Below are 21,468 nucleotides of genomic sequence, written 5' to 3' on the forward strand. Positions count from 1 at the left end.
AACAAATTTAAATAGTGCCTTATAGTAATTGTTAATCTGGCTTCACAACAAATTTCTTAATGTTGCTTGGCAAAATGTGTAGACAGACAATATACAGACCCCTCTCTACAGCATATATATCGCAAGTGGCTTTTTAACATCTTTCTCCTGGTCGGTAGGCTATAGGTATGCCTGAGCAAAGTATGTGTGGGTTCTCTGCTAAATCTATCAACCTCCACAGTGTCTAAAGATCTTTGTTTCAATAAATTAACCACTACAGCTATACTTATGTTTTCAAATTAATTAAATCAAAAGTTTCTTTTGAAACAAACACCTATAGACATTGGAGTGAACATTGATTGAGAGAGGCATGGGATCACCAATTCCAGAGAGCTTTAGTAATATCTTACCAGCTCCAGAAAGCGCTGCTCTAAAGCTTTGTATTCAGCAGAACTCTTATTGAACAGATCCTCAGAGAAGATCATGTTGGTCACGCGAAGGCTGAAAAACACCATCAGTGATCGTCCAGGACCTGCAGGCATGGCAGGCATGGCAACACCACCCATGTCAGTGCCATGAGTGAGCCCGCTACCATTTTCGTCATAGTGGTTTGAACTGTCATACTGGAGAATTTCAAAGGAGACATCGAGGTCAGTTATGCCAGGGTTTTCTGGAATGCGAGCTTGTGTTGTGCCGCTGACATAGTCTTCATTTTCTCTGGAAAGAATGAGATCAGAAATGCTGGTAGTTGACAGTACACTGTCTTCATCTAGATCACCATCTGAGGACACTTCTGTATCAATTATTCTGTCTGTAGGTCGGAAAGTTGGCTGGAAAAATGGAGGTACAATAGTAGATGGCCGATTCTTCTTGGAGCTGTCAGTGCCATTGAAAATGACTGAAGTTGTGGATAGGGGAATTACTGTGGATAAGTCACCTCCATCCTTGCCTATTTCCTCTGGTTCAACAGGATCATCAATATGTGCAAACCTAGTTTCAGTGTCTGTGTCAACAGGTTGTGAAGTTTGTGAAGTTGTCTTTGCAGGAACAAATGGGGTTGACGGATGTGTGGGTATTGGCTCTGTCGTTGAGTATAGCAGAGAAGCATCCTCAATTGGGTCCGAGTCAGATATTCTGGTGAATGGAGATTCCTTTTCAGGCGAGATAGGAGTTGATGGATCTATGCTTGGTTCTTCGGTGACCACTTGTGGAAGTGCTGTGGTCACCACTATGATTTCATCTTGGCCCATTTCCTCATTTGAGATTTCCAAATCTGGGGTTTCCGTGACTTCAAGCACAACACCCCCCCCTTCCTCTTCAATAACCTCTATTTCAGTATCTGATTTGTCTTGCTCTGATTCGAAGATAACTGGTAACTCTGTCACATCTTCAATAACTGGTTGCTCATTAAGAGTAGGGTCAGCTGTAGGGCCTTCTACTGTAACAACTTCAACATTTAAAACAGCCGGAAGCTCTGTAGCAGCCAAAATAGAATTTCCCTCTGTTGCTGTGTTCTCCAAATGAGTGTCTGAGAAAGATGTGGCTTCTGATGTTACCTCCAAAGTTGATGCCATTGTCACATCAGTGGTATCCTGGACATCCTCATATTCAAGCTTATTCTCAGAAGTACCAGGATTTTGAAATGTTATCCCATCTATAACCAGACTCTCTGCAGTAGTTACAGTAGGCACCAAAGTGGACAATTCACTTGGGTAGTAGTCATTGTAAATGCCAGGAGCCTCTTGGGTCTGCATTGAGAGCTCCACAGTCAGCGTCTCCATGGTCCAGAACACCGGAGCCTGGTCTGTGGTTGTGTACTGAGGGTGAGTAAGAATGTCTTGAGTCACAATGATCCTATCTAAGAAAGGATTTTCAGATGTCACATCTGGGGCTGGAATCTCAGGCTCCATCTCTTCTTCATCCTTTTTCTTCTCATGGTCTTCCCAAGGTATGTGTGTCGTTCTTTCAGCTTGCTGAAAATCCTCTCCTGAGATTTCTGAAGGGTTTTCTGGCATCCATGGCCAGATGTCAAGCCCTTGGCCATCACCGGAGAAGCCTGATCCAGAGCCCAGGTCAGCCTCCACTGTCTCCTCCATATGTGGAGGTCCCACAGGAGGGGTTTCTGTCTTGGTACTCTCAGTAGGATGGGCTTCCTGTACCATAGTATTTAAAGTAGGTTTAGCAGTGGTTGTGGTTTCTAGGAAGCCCTCTTCTTGGATGGTACCATCATCTAAAATTTATCAAAATAATAAGAATAATAAATAACAGAGGCAAGTCATAGGTGAGAACTACTTATAACCAGGTAAAACCTAATTTAGGCTACAACTTGGAAATAAATAATTTTGCAGGAATCTGGTTTGATACATTTTACTTTTGATTTAAACTAAATAAGAAAGAACAGAAAATTATGCAAGCTTACTCTCTGTGGCAGGCTTGGGTGCCCTGCTAGTGGTCTCAGATTTAGAGATGGACTCAATGTCCACATTCTTCAGTGGTGTTTTTGCAGGAGGTGTAGTTTCCTCAAGGATAATGACATCATTTTCACTAGCCAGCTCAACCTGAGGGCCCATCCAGGGGTCATATGGGTGCAAGGGACCAAATGGGAAATCCTCTTTTTTGATAAAAAAATCGTTGCTGTCTAGTTCCTGTCCAGGAACATCTGGTGGTTTTTCTGCAGCAAGAATGTTGTCCTGAAAAGCAGGACAGAGATGTTATGTCTCTTGCAGTCATTTTTTTGTATATTTAATCCTTGAAGAAATGATCTTTGAGGCTTCTACACCTTTACCCAGTGATGTATGGAATGCAATTACTCACTCTGACATAGGTTTACACAAGGAAAAAAAAATGACAGGAAATATCTTACAGGGCAGAAGAAGGCACCCTTAAGGCATGGCCCACGTGTTGGTACTAACTATCTTTAGATTAAGTGGGAGGCTGGCAGCCAGTGAAAGTAATGTGTGCCAAAATAGGAACAGGCTATACCCAGACTGTTACGGTAAGTGGCAACCTCACCACATTGGAGCTATCACATGTCTCTGGCGAGTGCACACTCATGGCACGATCCATACTGAGGCACTGAGGCATGTGTCAAACATTAAACTGTGGCTTTGAATATCTTTGCACGTATGCACCGATCAGAAGAAAACTAAGCAGAGACCCTGCACACATGGCTAGAGTAAAAACAGTGCTCCTATGGTCTAAGTGGAACAAATTTTCCTGAAACTGCTCAGCGAACTGCAATGGAAAGATATCTTTTCCGCTGTGATGGTGATGGAAAACTTGCACCAAGTACAGATGCACACATGCCCCGAATACTGTACGCCTGGTCCCAAATATGTCATTGCTATGAAAAAATACACATCTAACCACAAAGGATTACATACCTGCAGCCAACACAAAAAAATCGAAATTGCCATTAACTATATCAGCAGTGTTTTCTCCTGGCAAACAGAACCTCTAGATCCTTGTGATAAATCCTACTATAATACATTATGTTGTCCATAACTCAACATAGTTTTGTGACTTAAATCCAGAACATGGCAAGTCATGAAAAATAATGACCACAGATGTAAAGCTGTACCGTAGCACACATGACTGTGGACCTATGGTGTTACCATGCTTGGCCTTATTTATGATCCGTAACAATAAGCAAGTAATAAGTGGAGTGTGACTGAAGCAAGCTGGCTAAGGGTGACATGGTGCAGTCATTAACTACAAGAAAAATGTCTTTACTGCCTGTGAGCCAAAGCCCCTCGATTCAGGCCGTAGCTGCTATCCAAAACTTCTACTCTGGTCCACTACAGCAGGTTTTTGCTGTCTTTCATCCTGTACATCAACAGATTATAAACAAAGTGTTGCAGCTTGCCCAAAGGATAGCAATAAAAAAGATTCAATAATGAATCGGCTTCAGATGTTCTACCAGTAAATGGCCATATGTCAGTGCCATTACCTCGGTGTGGAGAGAGAGAAAGAAACACATATTCCTAGCACCGGACTTCAGCGATGTACGCCGGCCAAAACAAGATTGTAAATCAGTTTAATAAGGGTAGTGAAAGAAGTGCCAGTTTTGTCAAATGCGAGGGAAAAAACATCAAGTAAATTCTAAGATTATTATTGCATTTCGTTCACAAATGTGTCTTTCTAATTAAAGGATGCTCACAGAGGAAAGCGGATAGCCCACAGCAATAAATATATGTCACAATGAGATTGAAAACAGACTCTTTCGGGTTCTTCACAGCAATTCAGCAAAACAATTTTCATAATATGGCATGCTTAGCTGTCGAGAATACCTCTTGTGGAAAATAGACGTGAATATTTTTACAGACTTGTGGCGCTGTCCCATAGCCGTGCTGTAATCTGTTTTAATGATGTGCCCCAAAAACCCATTTTTAGAGTGGGGCAATCTTTCTTATCGTGCAGCACTAAAACCTACATATGATTACCATTAGCGGGTATCGTTTTTCATTTAACGACGGCCACAGGGCTGCCAAAACCTCTCTCAGGAGCTCTCCTATTTGCACTTGAAAAGGCTGCACTGCACTGCAGAGAAAAAGGCAGAGTATCTAAAGTGCCGCGGCTCTGGACCAATGGAATTGGGTGTCGGGAGACAGACATGATTTCCCCATACCTAGGTGGTCCTGCCAGTGACCACGGACTCACCATCTTGTCGTTGGAGTCAAGCGGTCTGCTTGTCGGTTTGGAAGGCAGCAGCGTCTCCACTGTGAAGCCAAAAGAGAGACAAATCAAATCACACAATATTCGCTCAGCACTGAGGTGGCATCCTCTTTAAACCGTGGGACAGCGAGACAACTGGACTGGGCAATAAGAAAACGTCACAAATGCTTCAGCATTTACAGCTTTCCAGGATTCCAGTTATAGGCAGAAGCTTCCTCAAATGCGCAACTCATAAATGATTACATCCCAATGCATATTGTAAATACTCAGAAGCGTGTCTCACCATTTTCCAATTTTAGGGAGTCAGGATCAACATCCAGAGTGGAATTCCCATTATTCCCATTATTACCAAAGGTTTCCTTGTGCAGTGCCTCTGTGATGTAGTTACGGAAGTCCGTAATGGTGTAGACCACCGTGGGCAGCTCCTCTTTCTCAGTGTAGGACTTTTCCACAGTGTTGGACTGGAGGGTGATGTAGTCCATGGTTTCATTGTTAATGCCTGCACCATCTCCTTCCAGGACAATGGCATAGTGTACCACCACTGCAAGACCTCTGTAGAATAGAAGACGGTCAATAAAGAACAGTGCTAGAGAGAACTTACATGGGAAATCTGACCAACATTTATGCTATTTGTCATTTTATGTAATATCCTGTACTATAGCATCGTATGCCATTGTACATTGTAGCACTGTATGAGGTTTAACCAACAGAATTCACATTTATGCCAATCACAAAAACACCCCCCATGTTAATGAAGAAACAAACAGATACATAGACCTGCTAGTGGGGGTAAAATGTTTCAAACAGCCCACCCTCATGCCTACCCTGAAGATTTTGTATTTTTTCAGGAGTTTCTCCCGCCTTCAAGACATGTAATTTGAAGGGTTTTTTTGACTTTAAACCAGAAAATCCCTCTCATTTCACTACTGTAGTAGTTAACTATAGTTCTCTTTAGTAGGCATGTATGCCGTTCACCCATCCCCGAGCCCTTATGATAACTGTGAAAGCCGGCAGGAAGTGGGGCCAGACGAGGGACGGAAGTGATGGCAGGAGAAAGAGCGGGAGTCTTGAACTCCGCCACCCAGGCCCTGCCTCCTGTTCCACAGCGAAGCCTTAGACTACATCCTATGCTTGACCTGGGTGGCGAAGTTTGGGACTCCTTCATGCCTTTTGTGGTTGTTTTCATCATCCCATCTCTTGTGGCTGCGCTCCTCCTCCTGGCATCACTTGTGTCCCTCATTAGTGTTTGCGATTCAGGCGCTGCCTTCCTGTCATCGGGGCCCAGGGGATGGTTGCTTGGCAAACGAGTTTATAAATTTTTGCATTTAGGCCTAAGTGTGCCCTTATCTAGTACTGCTAGATCTAGATCTCAGAATAAAACTGAACTGAAATGAACTGAATGAAACTGAACTGAATTGAATAAAAAAAGTTGAAGGTTTCATATGATAATGACATGGTAGTAAGAAAACCCATTTTGGAAATGTTGTTCACATCTGCTGTATCTTTTTAAAAAATTCTGTACATTCATCATAAAATGAAATGTCACAATACAAAAGACAGCTTGTATTAAAAAGTGGTAGTCAATAAATGTCTAATATTATTATGCCTAGATGGAACTTTAGGCCATCTGTTGATGTGTAATGTTTTGTCACATCTGTCAAAACTAATTTATGAATGATTGTCTTAATTGCATATATCATGTTCGGTGAGAGTTCTATTAAACGGAAAAGAACGGGGGCTGTTGTTGAAATTGGAGGCTGTAACACATTTAGTGTTGGTCAACTCGTCCAAATGTCTCCACATATGGCACATAGTAAATGTTAATTACCAAAACAAAATACCAGCCTGTGGGTCAATAAGCATTCGGATACCACATCCATTTAGGCCTACCACACCAGAGCCAGCAGCTTGAAAGAATAAAAAAGGCGTTTTTGCTGAAGGAGCAAGCCCTGACCTAGATATTTTCCTTTTATATCTGTTTAGCCTCATATTTTTCTACGAGTGCGAGAAAACCTGGTGAGTTTATGGTCAGATCAATTTTCCCTTCCTTGACAGGCGTAATCTCCTTCAGGTCCTGTATCTTTGGCGCTATGGGCAGAACTGGAATGCTAATACGTCCCAGTGTCCTCCTGTGCGAACAGCACATCATTCAGGTGCTTTAGGGGGTCCCAGGGAGCTTGCAATGTGCCATTATCCATGGGCAGTTTTTGCCAGAACTGCAAGGAATCCAGTGTCAATGATAGTTGACAGCAGAGAAAATTGAGGGAGTCGTTAAATTCCCTCGAATAATTCACTCCTGTCACGCCTGGCATATAAGTGGGCACTCGGCAGGCCGTCTTATCCCATTTAGGGCTGCAACTGGAAACCATTGTAAATGATTAGAGAGAGATTAAAAGAAATTCAAACATGTCAAGTAGGAGTCTGCATGTCTGTTCTGCAGTGGAGGGTTGTCCATTTAACTTAACCACTGCTTAATAAAAATAAAAAAATATAAATTTATTTCAGAACTCATTCATAATATATTTTTCATTATCTAAATTATATATCTATAAATAATGTAAGTTTACTTGAAACAGCTCACCTTACTAATTTCATTAGGCACACCATTGTTATCTTACATGGAGGGAATGGATCTGGTTAGTTCTATGTAGTACATTCAAAGATTCTTACTGGGCAGCTAACATCGCAGACCCCATTATAGCTGCTCCCATCTCTGTGATTCATTGGTTGGTATAGTGTAGTGGTTAACACCTCTGCCTTGTACACTGTAGACTTGGATTCATCACGTAGCTGGTGGATGTTGGACACCTTGCCCTCCTCCTCCTTTCACTTGAGGATGCCCCACAGGTGCTCAGTTGGGTTTAGGTCTGGAGACATACTTGGCCAGTCCATCACTTTTACCTTCAGCAAGGCAGTTGTCATCTTGGAGATGTGTTTGGGGTCGTTATTGAGTTGGAAAACTGCCATGTGGATCATGTGGGGCAGGGGATCATGCTCCCCAGCTCCCCAGTGCCAGCAGAACTCATGCAGCTCCAGACCGTGATGCTTCCACCACCATGATTAACTGTAGGCAAAAGACAGTTGTCTTGGCACTCCTCACCAGGGTGCCACCACACATACTGGACACCATCTGAGCCAAATAAGCAAACTGTTTCCAGGCTTTCTTGTGCATCACCTTCTGGGACGACAGTCATGCAGGCTGAGTTGATGCATTATGCAGCGTATGGTCTGAGCACTGACAGACGGACATCCCACTTCTTCAACCTCTGCAGCAATGCTGATAGTAGTCATGCATCTATTTTTTGAAGTCAACCTCTGGATATGACGCTGAACACGTGGACTCAACTTTGTTGGTTGACCCTGGCGAGGTCTGTTCTGAGTGGAACCTGTCCTGGAAAACCGTATGAAAAACTGTATGACCTTGGCCACCGTGCTATAGCTCAGTCTCAGGGTTTTAGCAATCTTCTTATAGCCTCATAGCTTTGTGGAGAACAGTTCTATTTCTCACATCCTTAGAGAGTTCTTTGCCATGAGGTGCCATGTTGAATATCCAGTATGTGGCCAGTATGAGCGAATTGTACCCAAAACACCAAATTTAACAGCCCTGCTCCCCATTCACACCTGGAACCTTGTAAGTCTAAGGAGTCACATGACACCAGGGAGGGACAACGACACAATTGGGCACAATTAGGACTGTTCACTGTGAGGTGGACTGACTTGTGCTGCCAGCTATTTAGCCATTAATGGCTGTGTGTTGAGTTCTTTGAGCTGTGTGTTGAGTCCTTCAGAGGACAGTAAATCTGCACTGCTATACAAGCTGCACACTGACTACTTCAAGTTATATCCAAGTTACATTTCTATAGCATTGTCCCATGAAAACATATAATAAAATATTTGCAGAAATGTGAGGGGTGTACTCAGTTTTCTCATTTCTTATTGCTGTTACCAGTTAGCTTGATGAACTAACTTCAGCTTAAAAGGAACTGTACACTGCTGAAATTCGCGATTAAAAAATATGTGCAATGATAAAGTTTAATAAAAAATGTTTAATAAAAAATCTTTTTCCATTTTGCCCTTTCATAGAGATTAACACCAAAACTGCCACAGGTGAGATAAGACACTAAGGAGAATTGCTAGCCTGTAAAAGCTAAACCCATAAGCCATATGAGTCCAGAGCTCAGAAAACAATATAGAAGGTAAAACAAAGGGGCTTAGCTTTCAGTGTCCCTCTGTAGGCCTAGGCACATGAATTTCTCATTAGCTGGATGGGAGGAGCAATAGCCTCTAGGTTCCTGCAGCTGCTGTGCAATATGACAGCGAAGGGAACCATGTTGCTGCCAGGTTATAGATTTATCACCCTCTCATGTAATTTTGCACAGGTAGTAAAAGTGCTGCTTCAGCATTCTCCTGATTAGCACTGGAGAGTCTGCTTTGCATTTGCAGTATGTGAACCATGAGATAATATCTGAATAGAGATGTATAAATGTTAGATCTTTATGTAGGTCAGAATGTGTGTTCAAACGGAAAATGGGCTACTCACCCTTGGATGTCTTTTTGTGGCCTGGTTTTATTTTGAAAGGAAGGGAGAAGAACAAAGGACTTAGCACTGCAACTGATATCCTTCTACTCATTTTTGGATTTGAATTATGTAAGTCACTCGTGTCAGTCCTTACCTGAATTCAAGTATAAAAACGCTCTTGAACCCTGGAAGTTTCTCAAAGGCATCTTCAATCTGATGTGAGAGAGAGAGAGAGAGAGAGAGAGAGAGAGAGAGAGAGAGAGAGAGAGAGAGAGAGAGACAAAGAGAGAGAGACAAAGAGAGAGGAGAGAGAGAGAGAGATAGAGAGAGAGAGAGAGAGAGAGAGAGACAAAGAGAGAGGAGAGAGAGAGAGACAGAGAGAGAGAGAGAGAGAGAGACGAAGAGAGAGAGAGAGATAGAGAGGCGAAGAGAGAGAGACAAAGAGAGAGGAGAGAGAGAGACAAAGAGCGAGAGAGAGAGAGAGAGAGAGGGAGAGAGAGAGAGAGAGACAAAGAGAGAGGAGAGAGAGAGACAGAGAGAGAGAGAGAGACAGAGAGAGAGAGAAAGAGAGAGAGAGAGCATGATGTGAAATGAATATTAGGGAAATTCCAGAGGCCAGGATGTCTCTACATGATGAAATCCTGAGAAATGGGAATACATCTGGGAATGAACATTGTCTTTCCTAGCATAACCTGACAATTTTCCAGTGCTGTCAGTTTCCTGAACCCAGAAAGGTAATTTATGGTAACATTGTGCACAACAGGTTTTCCTATAAGGACAGTCCTATGTTTACCACAGTGTATATGCCATATGTAGGTTGAGCTTTCCTGGATGTGTCACTTACCTGGCCAAGAAAACAATTTAAAGTAGAGCAAACCACAGCTTTAACTCTGGCCAAAGTCTATGTAAAAGTATTTTTACAATACTGCAATAAGAAATGAGCAGTGGTTGAAAGAGAGATGGGGAAGGAGAGCAATACAACTTGGAGAGGCAAAAGGTGTGGAGAGAAGAAAGGAAAGATGTGTTTATGGTCACAGGTTGGGCCTGAGATCTACTGATGAATATTCTAATGTTGGTTTCTGGACCCACATCAAGCATATAGTATTTAAAAGTACCAAATTACAGTAGTGGATGGCAACAGACCTGCACAATCCAGTTTTTCCCTTTAGTTTCCCTCTAGGATTGGAAGTAGATTTGGAGCACTGCTTTGGGACTACATTTAAGAGACCTCATCTCTGAAAATTCATCATGGTTTGAGCTTAATCAGTGTTTCCAGAGAGACTTATAGGTCAATTTGTTGTTCAGATCTTGCTAAAATCTAGGTCTGCAAAAAAAATGAATATTTCCAGATGTTGCTGTAAGTTACTGTATGGTGCAGATCTGAGAGCAGTTTAGGTTTTTCGTTTAAAGTGGTTAAATGTGGGGATGTGTTGCGGGGTGGGGTGGAGCCTACTACCCACCTTTTGAATGAACTGTTCAGACAGGTGCTGGTAGTAAAAACTTGATGGATCTCTGAGAGCATCATCATAAATTTCTCCTTTTAGTTTGATGCTCAGTTCCATTACATGATCCACCATCGGTCGCACGGGTCGTGGCATAATGTCATCAATTTCATTGCCAATCTGGCCAAAAAAAAAGTACATTTTAAGGTGAACAAATAATTTGTCACATGAATCATTATACAGTTTTAAAAAAGTAAGTCTTTAAATCCACTGAGCTGGTAAATCAGGTAGAAGTTGGTTTGTCCTTTTTTGGGGGAAGTTACACAGTTTTTTCTCCAGTTTAGTCATGTCCAATTATACCATTTGCTAGGTCTCCCCATCACACATGCTTCATCCAACACATGTAATGCCAGCCACTCTATCTTTACAAACTGCCCCTAATGCAACATTAGAGAAATGCCACCTTTCAATTCTAAAGCACCAACTGGGTGACATTGCCAATCCCACAACTACAGGGCCAACACTTGTTGTGCCACTCAGGAGGCATGTTTTCTCTGTATATGATATACTACACAGCATGGACACTCACCATGTTGTTTTCATCTAGAATGTCATTCGAGATGTCCTCTGTAGTTGTTCGTAAAGGTGTTGAAAAGGTGTTTCTTTGTGTGTAAGTTGTTAGTTTGTTTAGGTCCACAGTACTTTGCTCCACTTTGATTGATGGTGTAGGTGTGTCATCCTTATCTACCGTAGGTGTCTGTCCAGCAGCACCTGTTGATGTGTCTATTTCCAGAGGCACTTCAGGTGCTTCTGAGACATGCTTGACTACAGCAGTCCTAGTGGAGTCATCTTTTGTTGTGACTTTAGGAGCAGAGTCAGGCACCATTTCAGTAAGTTTGGGCACATCTGTTGGTTCAGGTGTATACTCATTTTTAGCCACTTCAGGCAAGCCCTCCACTACGACTGTTTCAGTTAAGGATGAAGTTGGGGACTCGCGTGTCTCCGTGACTTCAAGTAAGTCCTGAGCTATCTCAGTAACTTCAGGAATGTCCTTAGGTGCCTCAGTAAATTTAGGTATGTCCTCATCGATAGCAACCTCAGGTCTGTCCTCATGTGCATTAATTACTTTTGTGTCTCCCACCACCTCAGTTTCAGGTAAGTGTGAAGTTGTGTACTCAAATGCCTCAGGTCCTTTTGTAGGTTCAAGTGCCTCTGTAAACTTAGGCATTTCTATAACTACAGGTAGAAGAGGTGTGTCTTTTGCCGTCACAGTTTCAGGTAAGGTTGTGTCTTCAAGAATCTCGGGTGTCTTGTCTTGAGCTGTTTCTGCTTCAGTGTCAGAAGCTGATTCCACACTACTAGATTCAAGTGTGTCATCTATGGTGCCAGATATAAGCTCAGGGATGTCATCTTCAGTGCCAGATATCACCTCAGGGGTGTCATCCGCAGTGCCAGATATAACATCAGGTGTGTCATCTTCAGTGCCAGAAATCATCTCAGGGGTGTCATCTTCAGTGCCAGATATTACCTCAGGGGTGTCATCTTCAGTGCCAGATATAACCTCAGGTGTGTCATCTTCAGTGCCAGATATCACCTCAGGGATATCATCTTCAGTGCCAGATATCACCTCAGGGGAATCATCTTCACTGCCAGATATAACCTCAGGGGTATCATCTTCAGTTCCAGATATCACCTCAGGTGTGTCATCTTCACTGCCAGATATCACCTCAGGGGTGTCTTCTTCAGTGCCAGATATCACCTCAGGGATGTTATCTTCAGTGCCAGATATCACCTCAGGGATATCATCTTCAGTGCCAGATATCACCTCAGGGGAATCATCTTCACTGCCAGATATAACCTCAGGGGTATCATCTTCAGTGCCAGATATCACCTCAGGTGTGTCATCTTCAGTGCCAGATATCACCTCAGGGGTGTCTTCTTCAGTGCCAGATATCACCTCAGGTGTGTCATCTTCAGTGCCAGATATCACCTCAGGTGTGTCATCTTCAGTGCCAGATATAACCTCAGCTGTGTCATCTTCAGTGCCAGATATCACCTCAGGGCTGTCTTCTTCAGTGCCAGATTTCACCTCGGGGGTGTCATTTTCAGTGCCAGATATAACATCAGGGGTGTCATCTTCAGTGCCAGATATAACATCAGGTGTGTCATCTTCAGTGCCAGATATCACGTCAGGGGTGTCATCTTCAGTGCCAGATATCACCTCAGGGGTGTCATCTTCAGTGCCAGATATAACCTCAGGGGTGTCATCTTCAGTGCCAGATATAACCTCAGGTGTGTCATTTTTAATGTCAGGTATAACCACTGGCACATCATCTTTAGTATCAGGTATGACCTCAGGTGTGTCATTCTCAGTGGCAGAAATAACCTTCGGTGTGCCATCATCAGTGTCAGGTATATTCTCAGGTACATCATCTTTACTATCAGGTATGACCTCAGATGTGCCAAGCTCTACATTAGATGTACTGTCAGGTTGAACATTAGAGTCAGGTATAACCTCAGATGTGTCATCTTCCATATCTGGTATGACTTCAAGTGTGTCATCTTCAGCATTAGGTGTAATATCAGCTTTAATAGAAGCATCAGGAATGACTGCAGGAGTGGCATCTGCAACACTAGCATCAGGTATAACTGTAACCGTGTCCTCTTCAGCATGAGTGCTAGATGTGACATCACTTTTGTAATCTTCAAAAACAGCATCAGGTGCAACTTCAGGTGTCATCTCTGGAGCATTGGTGGATGGTTCTGTCTGGTCTGTAATATCTACAGATGTATCCTCTGCGGTCTTTTCATGTGTGACTTTCACAGCAGCTTCAGTTCTGTCTTCAACTGTAGGATCATTAGGTGCTACTACTTCAGGAGCTATAGTTATGCCTTTTGTTACATCTGTAAGTGCGTCTAAATTGCTTGTAACATAAATTGTGCTAGTCTCCTTAGGTAAATATTGCTCTGTAGCAGATTCAGGTAGGTCTTCTGAAGTAATACGTGATGTACCTGTAATTTCTTCAGGTGTATTCTCTAAATCATCAGCTGTTCGATCTTCAATGGCAGCAATGGGTATGTCTTCAACTACAGTTGTAGTCTCTTCTAATGAGACCTCATTAGTAGGCGCTTCAAACTGAACATCAACCCAACCGGGTGCTTCTTCCTCTTTGGAAACACTGACAGTCTGTTCTTCCTCTTTAACAATAGTAGTCTCCTCTGTAACTTCAGTTGTATCAGTCATCTGAATCTCTCCCTCACTGTCAGGCTCAGATGTGATATCTTCAACTTCACTCTCATCTTCCTCTTCAGGGTCTTGTACCACAGCCACATTTGTGTCTTCTACAGCCCTCTCTGATGACTCCTTATCTCTGGTACCTTCAGGTGAATCATCCTCCATCATTGGTAATTCTTCATCAACAACAGACTCAGGTGCTATTTCATCACCTTCAGCTGTGTCCTCAGCTATGAACACTTCACTACCAGCTTTGTCAATTGAACCCACTGATGGAGGTTGTTCAGGTTTGTCCACCACCTGTTGCTCATCTTCAGTGGGTTTAGGTGTGTTATGCAAAGTAGGTATAGATGAAGACTGTACTGCTGCTTCTGTTGGAGGCTCAACATCAGGTATCTGCACAGGTTCTTCAGGTGAAACTTCTTCTGTGCTTGCTGGGGTTTCCTCTAAACCAGAAGCAGGAGCTTCAGAGGTGGGCTTGAAGGTAGCTTCTGAAATAACTCCAGCTTCTTTATCTCCAAAAGCAACTATTGAAGTTTCACTAATACTTTCCTCAGGGGCTTCCTGGTTCACTTCCAGTTCAGTGCTGGGGCTTATCTGATCAGTTGCCTGACCGGTGACTTGTGTCGGGGAATTGGGGCTTATCTCTTGTGAGTCCTCAAAGGTCAGGGTAAGATCAGGCTCAGGGGTGACCTCTAGTGTGACCTCGAGTATTGTGGCCATGCTGGTGGCTGGGATTACTTGTGCTATAGTCTGTGCTGTTGTAACTATAGTCTCTTTTGGAGCAACTGTTGTATCTTTTGGAGTAGATGTAGTATCTACTGAAGTAACTGTAGTCTCTTCTGAAGCGCGTAGTGAGGAGTCCCCCCTTAGATCTGTTGCTGGGGCTTTGGTTAGTGGAGACGTTACAGTTTTAACTGGAAGAGAGAATGTGAGAGAATGAGGGAAAAAGAAGGGACAATCGATTACTGTTTTGGTTTATTAAGGAGATGTGTAAGATATTAAAATCTTTTTGAAGATTAGATGATTTTTGTGGAATTTACTCAAGTTTTAGCATTCACAAAATATTCTACTTATTTATTAAAATCGCACATGACACACAAGTCAGGAGGCAGCCGTAATCCTTTGTCATCGTTTCCTGAATGATACAAAGTACTTTTGAATGACAAATTTGCATCACCCAAATGGCAACTAAAGAAGAGGGCAGGATAGCATGATGCAACCGTCTATTTGTGTTCTGTCTTATCTTTCCAGAGCTTACATCACATTCAGACAGTTAGTTACAGCAGTTTAAAAGGCTAACAATCGTCTGCAGGTACTGATACTGTCCACTTGTCAGACACCACTGACTAAAATGGATTATCGGCTATTCTTAGAGCAACATAGGTCCTGAGCCACCATGTCTCATGCAGACTAATGGCTTTAGTGAACCTAATGAACAGGATGGGTATAAACCTACTGTGTTATCTAGCCAAATATTGAATGTAGGAATACTTGCTAACAATGAATGAAGGCTCTTCAGGACAAGATTAATTCACTTAATGTTAACTGGGCCCTACTGATTTACTCCAAGTGTACTTAATGCATTGTTACCAATTTGAGCATATCTGGAAGTATGTCTACTATTTTCACAGGGATGTAATGGTAATTCAAAAGGAACCGATCAAGTGTAAATCAGGAAAATTGAGACCATGTATAATTCCGGCAAAATTTCCCGAAGGGCTCGTGTATGACCAGAAACTGAATTACACGGAACAGAATTACTGGGAAACATAAGTAATGTATTATTGATGTAGTTAATGTTAATATATTCTGCTGTTTTTATTGCCGAGCTTTCGGTTTTCATGAATGCACAAAATAACAGGAGTATACTTTCTATGATCGCAGTACCAGCCCATTTGAGAGAAGTGGGAAAACTGCTCTTTCAAAAACTGCAAAACAGAATTTTATTGTGGGACCTGTTTTACAGTCACATTCTCAATTTTTGCATGAGCAAAATGTCCCAGGAGTGTATTTTGTACAAGAAACAGAAATGAAAGAGCTGTTGGCTCATGGTATGGACATCACATCCTGTTTAACAGGGCTTTTTGGCAAATGTGAACATGTGCATTGAGATCAAGTTACCATTTAAGGGTGGCAAGTGTGAGTGATGCAAAGCCTGAATGTTATGGAAATAATGTACCAGGTTAAAAGGCCTTAACAGCATGGTCCTCTGCAGTTTTCCACATAGGTTCAATCCTACTAATACATACTGACTGGTAAAAAAAAAAAACAGACCTTTTTCAGTTGTGGTGACGATGATATTAGCTTTTGTAGGAGATGATGTAGTCTGCTGGCTGTGAAAGAAAAGATCATCACCAAAATATTAAGTGCTTATCCAAGGGAAAAGAGAAAACACAAAGTCGACCATTCCTCCCAAACTCCTGTCAGCAACACAAAGTTTGTTCAGTTTTTCTCAAAAACTGAAACCAGAGGCATTATTTCCTTTGTATATGTGTAAGATCATGCACAAAACTACTTCTAGTTTCTCAGAAAGCAGGGAGGTTTACAGGCATAAACTAGTGATGGGTAATTTCATCAGCAAAGGATCAGTACTAGTGTTGACAAAAATCTGGCTGCGTTTCTTGTTCTTTGCAGCAAAAGCCTGGTCCTTTACTGAGGAGATTTTTCACAGTAGGAATACAAGTTTGGAAGTCCATTGAGAAGGATTATAGCACTGTGTACCATAATGACCTATTACAAGATTGAGCAGCTACAAATAATAAGACTTTCAAGGAACAATTCACCAAACATGCTAACATGGTTAACAATGCATTTAAGTTATTGAGGACCACTTAGCATGATGTTGTTTATGCAATGCTAACTGGCCTATGGAGTGGAGATTGTGGTGCCCATGGGGGGGTCAGTGGGCCCTACCTGCACTCTGGCTGCCATGAGGCGGTGGGCTCGCTGGTGCAACACAAACATGGAATCGTGTGAATACAGTGCTACATCACTGGGACAATGTGGAACATGGGGAGGTGTGTATGTGTGTGTGTTCGAGGTGTGTTAGGAAGTGAGAGACTGACCCCGAAGCAACGGTTCTTAAATATGCCCTCAGGGCCCCACAAACAGCACATTTTGGTTGATCCTTGTGAAGGGAATTGAGAACAAAAATGTGGACTGTCTGGGGGTCCCTGAGGACTAGTTTAAGAACTACTAGTATAAATGTGAGTGACAGAAAAAAAATGTATGTATACCACTAAAAACCTGGTAACTCACCTTGTTGATGCCATTGCTACTCTCTGAAATCAGAAGGAAAAACAAATGAAGTTTAACCAAGTCTAACACTGTAGTCACGTATTCAGAATACAAACTCGTATTAACATTAGTTTTAACAATTTTTTTTAACTTGCAGCATTTTGCTGCGTGAGGTTAAAGTGAAGCTCCTGTTCACTCACACTGGTGACGAGCTCAAGATGCTCAGGTGATTGGCTGAAGCTCATGCCGATGTCAAAAACACTAATGCTGCCGTTCTGGCATCTGTTGATCCACAGCTGGTACTCGTCTTTCTCAGGCAGCCTGTCCCAGAAGATCTTAAATGCCTCCCACACAGTATCCTGACAAACTGGAGAAAATAGGCGCACAAATACAGTAATGTTGAAAAGTTTGGAATTATCTACCATGTGAATATTTTGTTTGTTATTACATACAGTAATGTGTGAAATTTAGAGGCCAGCCTCCCTTCACTGAATTTCCAGTAAAAATGGCCATTAAGCACAAGTTATTCATTTTTTCAGGAGACATTTCTGAGGGGAGTCATATATAAGATGATCCACTTGCATAAAGAAGAAAAAAGTCGGAGGAAACTACATGAAAAAACAAGAGTTTTCAAATGGGATTCCTAACAACCACCTGGAAGACTTGGTAGACACCAAAACTGCCCCCATCAGATAAAGAGCACTTAAAGCTTTCATCTTTGAGAGAGAGGAGAAAATCAAGCTGCTTCAGCTCTGAAAACATCCACAGGTGTTTCTGTCCATCCTTCCATTGTGAGAAGACAACTTAGCGCATTGGGTCTGAAAGGATGTGCAGCTGTTCAAGAAGAACCTCACTGAGAAAAGGAGATGGACACATCAAACAAAGAAGCTGAACAATGGACTGACCACCCCAGAGTCCAGACCTCAGCATCACTGAAGTGTTTGGATTACTTCAAATTGATCAACCAACTTCTAAGAGTGACATATTTATATACTATATATGTATATAGACAGTAAACTACCCAAAGACTAAACAATAAACAATACTCTATAAAAGTTATGCAAACGTTAAACATAGGACAGTATAGACTAGACTAGACTGGACAAAGTGGTGAAAGGAAAACAGACCAGCTGTAAGTCAGCAATGACTGTTGTACACTCATAACTAGAAAACGTCTTAGTATTACCAAAGACCTTTCAAAAAGTGCAGATAATGTGTATAGATGTCTGTTTGGAGGATGATTCATGTCTGTTTATAGTGCTTTCTGGTTTGGTTTCCTGTAAGGCCCAGTGACATTGCAGAAGACTACCATGTTATAAAGATTTCATGAATTATCTTCAAATCAGTGTTCCAAACTTTTGAATGGTAGATTACATAGACATACAGACAAATCTAAAGAATCCTGACAGCTGACTTGAAATTTAAATAAACGTTGCAGTTTAGCGTCAAATATCATTTTCCAGTTGATTTCCTGTGCATCAATTGTCGGAATGAAGCACATTGGTTTGTCCGCTGAGGTGGTACTTTCTGTAAACGGTCTCTGTGATGGACAGAAGGGAGTCATTACTCAAGCCAAGCATCACGAGCAAAAACCCTACAACATCCCTCATGATGGATTGCTGTTTCAGAAGGAAAAATAATGAAAGCAACCGCCGACATAATGGAAAGATTTCAGCTGATCTGCTCGCCTACATGTGTCAGTTATTCCAGACAGGCTCTTTTTTCGTTCACCAGTTTTGAAAGTGAAAAGTCCCTGTTTGGACATGTGTGACCCCCACATACTTTTTTGAGTATATGGAAAAACAAACAGGAAAATCAACCTGGGGTGACTTTGCTAGGACATTCCCTTCAACATCTGCCTGCTGAAGTGGGAGTAGCAGGACTGCTGGGAGGGGGCACTGGGGCTCACATTTTCCTGGCAGTCTGCAAGTGTCTATAGTGTGTGCAGAGGGTTTCAGTAGAGCAGCGGCAGTGAGATTACCCATAGGAAAATGATGGAGAACAAGAATGAGCAGAAGGAGAGAAAGTAAGGAAAGGGCACATTGTGCTAGGACAAAAACAGGAATGCTAACTCATGCACTTTCACTTATGTGCGACCTATCAACAGCCACTGAAGTAAAGGAACTGCATGATACTTCCAAAGCTATCAGATAGTACGCCATAGAGAATCCATAAGCGTCACCAAGAATAGGTGTCTGCATGGGGGTGCAAAGACATGCAGTCAGGCCGATTGGTCTGCCCTGCGATGGACTGACGACCTGTACAGGGTGTATCCTGCCTTCGGCCCCATGAAAACTGGGATAGGCTCCAGCAAGGACTCTTATTGGTATAGTGCAGGGTGCTGCCCCAGGAGGGATTGAACCCCAGTCTATGGTGTAGAAGGCAAGAGTGTTACCCACTACACTATACCAGCCATGTTTTCTGTTAGCTGGAGGAATCAGAGAAAGCTGAATATTTTTTCAAACACTTTTTTGTTCAAATCAAATCATTGCAATGGAAAGAAAGAAGGTAATCAGTTAAAAGTCTGTATACATATTTGGTTTCTTTTCTTTGTCTGAAAGGATCAAACCTTCTTTGTCAGCCTGTTTATTCTGAATAACAGTTTCTCTTTCCTTTACAATTCCTGATGAATAAGGTGAGAATTACACCAACACTAGCTTGGTTGTATAAATTAGCCTATAGATCAGTGGGTAACAGTCAAGATTGAATGGCACCACAGGGATTCCCAATTGTTGTGTAATGAATTTGTGTCATGCATGCTGGACATTGCAGTAAGAATCCTGACAAACAAAAACATGAAAATAGTTTAAAATCATTAATTCTGCTGAACTGATGAGGCTGAGGGACATAATGCACTACAGAATGCTATATTACATGGTGAATAACATATTGAGCTCTAGTATAGCTGACCCCATGCTGATATAACTGAAGTAGATTATAGATTCAGCTCCTTTGGACTTATAGAAAAACTCACTTGTAGCATTCACTTTGTAATGTTTAGTTTTTACAACAATACTAGCCATATAGACTATTAATCCTGCTGACAAATTCTAAGAAATACCTGTCTGTAGTGGTTTACATTGTGTTCACTACACTTTTTCACTTTATTTATTCATCTCGATAATTTCACAGCAGAAAGAAACCATCCCTATGCACACGAAACTAGATATTCTTCAAAGAATGGTCACTCGAAACATCCCACCATAGCCATTACTTTAGCTACATAAGCTTTTGTTGGTTGCCAGTTTACAGCCTCACCTCGAAGATGAAAGTACTCCAGATGATTCTGTAGGGCTTGATTTACGGTCTCTTGGGAGCATAGCTTTACACCATTAGGGAAGAGTATGTCCCGTTTCCTTCTGGACAGGGCACCTCTGCCCTCTCCAGATGCGGAACCCAAAGCCTGTCTGATCCTTGGGACCACCATCTGACTTGCCAGAGTCCCAGAACTTATCATATTCCTCGAGTTGCGACGTTCCAGCCCCGAAATATCATTGTGAGCATCTGTGAAAAGGCAAGGACGACACGAAGACTCATTTGACAAGACCTTGCAGAATTTGTCATTACACCCTCTTCATATTCATAATCAATTCCAAAACCAATCTAAATGAGAATATATTGTACAGTATCATTATCACTGTCATCAAAACGTTTTACCTCTATTTTTAACACCATTCAATAACTAGGGATGCACAGTGTTATCGGAATCACATTGGCAGATAAATGCTTTTAAAATGATCAACATTTGACAGGTAACTAGATTTGACCAATAAATTTGATTTTAAGTTTAATGTTTATGCAATGTTGCACTTTGCTTAAACATGTGAATTCATCTTATTGCATTTGGAAATCTATAGAAAGAAAAGATATACATCTACATTATGCTATGCTAAGTAGATCTAGTTCCAGTGTCTACATTTTAGACATGGTTATGTAGCTGCATCAACAAGTAGGTACATGAAATATATTGTAATTGCGGCATTGGGCTCATCCCTATTGAAAATGCCTGATGTCCTTTCCACACTGTAAACATTTCTTGAGAAATGGATCAGATTTGGAATAAAATCTTGTAACATAAAAAAAGGACAATATGAAAGTTCCACTTAAATGTGGATATACATACCTGTGCCTAAGAGGGAATGTCCCATTAAAAGTAAGATTCCCAGCACCCACCAAATCCATTTCCATGGTAAGTCCAGCATTGTAGATTCCAAAGCCTGGCCCGACTGCTTTACAAAACTTTTGATGCAAACTTTATATCAGTGAATATCAATTCAGTAATAGCTCAAATATTTGCATCCCCTGCATACTGGCTAGCATGGCTCAACAAGCAGCAAGACTTTCTATAGTGTTTTAATTGAGCTGCATTGTTTCAGCTC

General features: G+C 41.9%; 1 protein-coding gene across 4 annotated transcripts in view; it reads right to left on the reverse strand.

Moving 5' to 3' along the window:
• The window catches only part of impg2b (interphotoreceptor matrix proteoglycan 2b), a 41,772-nt gene extending 20,304 nt beyond the window's left edge, over positions 1-21,468 (reverse strand). For 2 of the 4 annotated variants that reach the window (XR_001858540.2, XM_017713230.2), the window contains exons 1-14: positions 21,213-21,468; positions 20,348-20,593; positions 17,290-17,456; positions 17,111-17,133; positions 16,766-16,798; positions 16,127-16,185; positions 11,204-14,766; positions 10,633-10,794; positions 9,327-9,385; positions 9,194-9,214; positions 4,937-5,205; positions 4,639-4,697; positions 2,399-2,669; positions 390-2,209 (exon numbers count right to left, since the gene is read on the reverse strand). Coding sequence is in view for 3 of the 4 variants with exons in the window: in XM_017713230.2 (XP_017568719.2) it covers positions 390-2,209; positions 2,399-2,669; positions 4,639-4,697; positions 4,937-5,205; positions 9,194-9,214; positions 9,327-9,385; positions 10,633-10,794; positions 11,204-14,766; positions 16,127-16,185; positions 16,766-16,798; positions 17,111-17,133; positions 17,290-17,456; positions 20,348-20,593; positions 21,213-21,291 (6,831 nt within the window). In the remaining variant the exon portion in view is untranslated. The remainder of the gene's footprint in view (positions 1-389; positions 2,210-2,398; positions 2,670-4,638; positions 4,698-4,936; positions 5,206-9,193; positions 9,215-9,326; positions 9,386-10,632; positions 10,795-11,203; positions 14,767-16,126; positions 16,186-16,765; positions 16,799-17,110; positions 17,134-17,289; positions 17,457-20,347; positions 20,594-21,212) is intronic. The other 2 variants (XM_017713231.2, XM_017713232.2) reach the window with 2 other exon arrangements.

The sequence above is a fragment of the Pygocentrus nattereri genome, chromosome 25 (assembly GCF_015220715.1).
Source record: "Pygocentrus nattereri isolate fPygNat1 chromosome 25, fPygNat1.pri, whole genome shotgun sequence".
NCBI classification, from domain to species: domain Eukaryota; kingdom Metazoa; phylum Chordata; class Actinopteri; order Characiformes; family Serrasalmidae; genus Pygocentrus; species Pygocentrus nattereri.